Genomic DNA, 4,108 nt, shown 5'->3' with positions numbered 1-4,108 from the left:
TTCTCTTTAATGTTCTATTGTGATGGTGCAAGTTTTATGCCCTCTCCCATTCCTAGGTTAAAATCCTAACCCTTAAGGAGATGGTGTTAGGAAGTGGGGCTTTTGAAAGGTAATGAGGCCATGAGAAAGGAGCCCTCACGGCCACAATTAGTGCCCCTACAAAATGAGCCCCCTGAGGATCCTTCACCTCATGTGCCATGTGAAGGCCTGGACTGTGAACCAGAAACCAGGCGCTCACCACATATCAAATCTGCCACCACCTTGATTTTGGACCTCCTAGCCTTCAGAACTATGAATGATACACTTCTTTTTGTTGTTGTTTATTTGTTTGCACTACCGGGGATTGAACTCAGGACCCTGTGCTTGCCAGGCAGGTGTTTATGCTACTGAGCTATCTCTCCGGCCCTACTTCTGTTGTTTTTAAGCTGTTCCATTTACCATGTATTATTATGGTAGCCTGAATAGGCCAGAGCACCCACTGTGTGCGTGTATGTGTGTAGAGGGGACTGCAACCCCAGGGCCTTGTACCTGCTAGGCCTGCCACTGAAGTGCTCCATTACTGAGCTACACTCCCAGCTCCCAAGATACTAATTCTTGATGCCACATATATAATCAACAAAAGCAGATTGTCTTCTGGGTAGAGTAACTCTTGTTTTTTTTTTTTTTTTACTGGCCCAGGCTGCCTTAAGGGCGGGTCTGGTAAGGCAGGTGGAGCTGGGGATCGAACCGTGGTATCCTGCACCTGACTGCATTTGCAAACAAGGTTTGCTTGGGTAGGGCAACTCTTGAGGCTTGAAACAAACTAAAATGCGAGAAATTCTTTTTAAATACTGATCTGAATTTTTTTCTTATTCTAGAAAAAGCACCAATATCCCAAAGTAATTATTCTCGGTGGCTGGCAGGTCGGGGCTGCCCCAAAGGAATGTAAACAACTTACAGTCCAGGAAGTATGAATATCTCAGGAGAATTATATTCCTCACGACCCAGAGCTCTCACTAGGAATGAAACAATTCTCTGCTTATCCAGTTCTTAACCAAAACTGTCCTAGAGGAAACAACTTCAGGAGAAAACTGCAGCCACTTGTGCCTTTGGATTCTATCACTAGGATCAAGCCAGACCACCAGATGGGCCTCAAAGAATTACACCATTGGGGCTGGGGAGATGGCTCAGTAGAATAAGCACTTGCCTGGCAAGTGCAAGAGCCTGAGTTCAATCCCTGCTTCCGAAAAAAAAAGAATCACACCATCTCTGTTAAACACAACCATCGCTTCTCAGTGCATGCCAGGGGCCCTAAGAAACAGTACATGTGGAATCAATAAACAAATTTTACTGATTTTTCTATCATGCAAAGTCTGTTAATAATAGCATAGTCATGCTTCTGTGCTTTAGCATTCCTCATGAATTCAACTAAGTATGCATTAAAAAATTCAGAAGAAATACTGCTTCTGTACTGAACATGCACAGAGTCCTTTTTTTGTCATTATTCTCTAAACAATACAACAACTATCCATAGAGCTTTCATGTGTGTTAGGTATTACAAGTAATCTAGAGATGGTTTAAAGTGCATAGGAAGAGGGGCTGGGGAGATAGCTCAGTTGAATAAGCGCCTGGCAAGCACAAGGGTTTCAGTTCAATCCCCAGCTCCGCAAAATAAATAAGCCTATTTTGGGGGCTGGTGAGATGGCTCAGTGGTCTAAAGCACCTACTTAGAACAAGCTTAGCAAAACACAGGGACCATGGTTCAATCCCCCAGCACCACATGCCAGCCAGCCCTGCTCCCTGGTGTGCTGAGCTGGCTACACACACACACACACACACACACACACACACACACAAAGTACATAGGAAGACGTACACAGTTATAGCTAAATATTATACTGTATCTAAGAGACTCGAGCATGGTGGATTTTGATACCTGGTAGAGGTCCTAGAACTAATCACCCTCCAATGCCAAGGAAAGTTTGTGATTTAAACAATCATCACACGTGGGTAATCTACTTTATGTTACCCTCCTAGCATGGCTTTGTGCCCTCTTTCTGAATGGCAAAAATAAGGTCTTATTAGCTTTGACTGTCAGGAAACTCAAGTTACCTTCAAAGCTTGGCCGCAGTAACAACAATGACTCCCAGCAGCTATGACCCCCTCTCTCATATTCCTGACTTCCATTTCTTCTTTATTTTCCCTGTTTCTGACATTCTACTTGATTCTTATCTTACTATTGGTCCACTTCTTGTAGGATGACTCAAACACTTTTCAACGAAACACAGAAGAAATCAATCAAAACTACAAACAGCCAAGATGGGTCCAATCTGAAGAGGGGGTTATGATGATGGAACCCACTGATATATGGGTTCCTGCTAACCTAGAGGGTATGTGGGTGAACTTTAAAGAAAGGTTAAGCCTTCTGAAAGAGAATGAACAATTATAGGCAAGTGTGCTGTTTTCCTAGATCCACAGCTTGTACCAGTTTCAGTGACTTAGGCCAGCAGGAGGGGACCAAGACTCTTGACCAAGCTCAGGACAGCAAGAAAGGGAGTCAATGAAGTACAGCAAGGGGCTAAGTCAGTCTGAAACTCATCCGTATCCCCGACCCCTGGCATCTACATATCCCAACAGTCTTTCTTAGCCAAGCCGGGCCATAGCACTCCACATTTGGTTGCATATTCACCTACCAGATGGTCTGCTGTAGTTAATAAGTGCTGGCTGTTGCTGCTGCTGCTGCTGCTGCTGCTGTGGTTGTGGTTGTGACTGAGGCTGTGGTATCGGTGGCTGCTGCTGTGGAGGCTGCTGCTGCTGCTGTTGCTGCTGCTGTTGCTGCTGCTGCTGTTGCTGCTGTTGCTGCATGCCAGGTAATGTTCTTTTCCCCTGGACTGCAAGCTGCAGTGTTTCAGGGAGGGGCTGCCCCCGGGCCAGCATTTTGTAAGCTAAAATCTGGGCCCGAAGTTGATGCAGCTGGACAGGACTGAAAGGCGAGGGGCCTCTGTTGGCCTGGTTCATGGTCTGTGGATCACCTGGGATAAGAGGCCCCGGCTGGCTGGGTGGCATCTGGGGTGGTGTTGGGCCTCCTCCAGATATAGGGCTGGAGACGTGTTCTGGGGCTCCCAACGGAGATGGGTGTGGGGACAAATAGCCTAAAACAAAACACAAGAAGTCACAGGCTGCCCAAGACCACCCTGAAAAAGAGGCATTCCACACTACATGAAGGAAATTAACATTATGCAGACTTTCACAAGTACATATAGACCAAAAATTTAATGTGTACTCTATACCTTACATATGTAAATTTAGTTTTTTCTAGTAGCCACATACACACACACACACACACACACACACACACACACAAAATAATCAGGTAAAGTTAAATTTAGTGACACAGTTCACTTAAACTAACAAACCCAAAGTACTAAACTTTCAAAATAAAAACATGATTGATGGGCAATTAGGTAAATGTATTTTTTTCATACTAAATCCATTAAGTATTTTACACTCACAGCACCTCTCACTTCAGACTAGTCCCAGTGCGATGGATTGGGGCCACTTGAGGAGCGAGAGGCAAATGGTTAGTGGTTGCCTCTTTATACCTAAAGGCCAGACAATGTGGGCTAACAGCTGCACTAAAGACAGGAAACAAAGCCTGAAGGTATCTAGTAGATCTCCAAGGGGCACAAAGCTGAAGCACAGAGTCACTGTTATCTCCAGTTGTCATTTGGGGAAGGAAGCAAATTTAGCCCAATGCCCTGAGACAGATATGGGTTCATCAAGAAAATTCCATTCAGGGAACTTCTTCCCTGGAGAGAAAAGGAACCATTGCTAGCCTCACCTCCCAAATCCCAACTCCATGAGACAGCACAAAAACCTATACCAGGTCGGTGAGATAGCTCAGCAGACTAAGTGCCTGCTTAGGCAAGCACAGGGACTGGGGTTTGATACCCGGGACCACATGCCGCGCCAGCCCCACTCCCAGGTACACTGAGCCAGCCACTAAGACCCACTGTGGTGGCATGTGCCTGTAAGCTCATTGCTGGGCAGGCTGAACCAGAGGGATTACTACAAGTCCGAGCTGCATAGTGAGACCCTATACCAAATTAAAAAAAAAAAAAAAATAATA

General features: G+C 45.4%; 1 protein-coding gene across 6 annotated transcripts in view; it reads right to left on the bottom strand.

Annotated features, from left to right (window-relative positions):
- Positions 1-4,108, bottom strand: part of Smarca2 (SWI/SNF related, matrix associated, actin dependent regulator of chromatin, subfamily a, member 2) — a 189,710-nt gene that overhangs the window by 158,570 nt on the left and 27,032 nt on the right. For all 6 annotated transcript variants that reach the window (XM_023721884.1, XM_023721874.1, XM_023721877.1 and 3 more), the window contains exon 4: positions 2,673-3,131. In XM_023721884.1, coding sequence (XP_023577652.1) covers positions 2,673-3,131 — 459 coding nt within the window. The remainder of the gene's footprint in view (positions 1-2,672; positions 3,132-4,108) is intronic.

The sequence above is a fragment of the Octodon degus genome, unplaced genomic scaffold, assembly GCF_000260255.1.
Source record: "Octodon degus isolate 3935 unplaced genomic scaffold, OctDeg1.0 scaffold00087, whole genome shotgun sequence".
Lineage (NCBI taxonomy): Eukaryota > Metazoa > Chordata > Mammalia > Rodentia > Octodontidae > Octodon > Octodon degus.
Note: the sequence above shows the minus strand (reverse complement) of the source record. Positions and strands in the feature narration are given on the sequence as shown.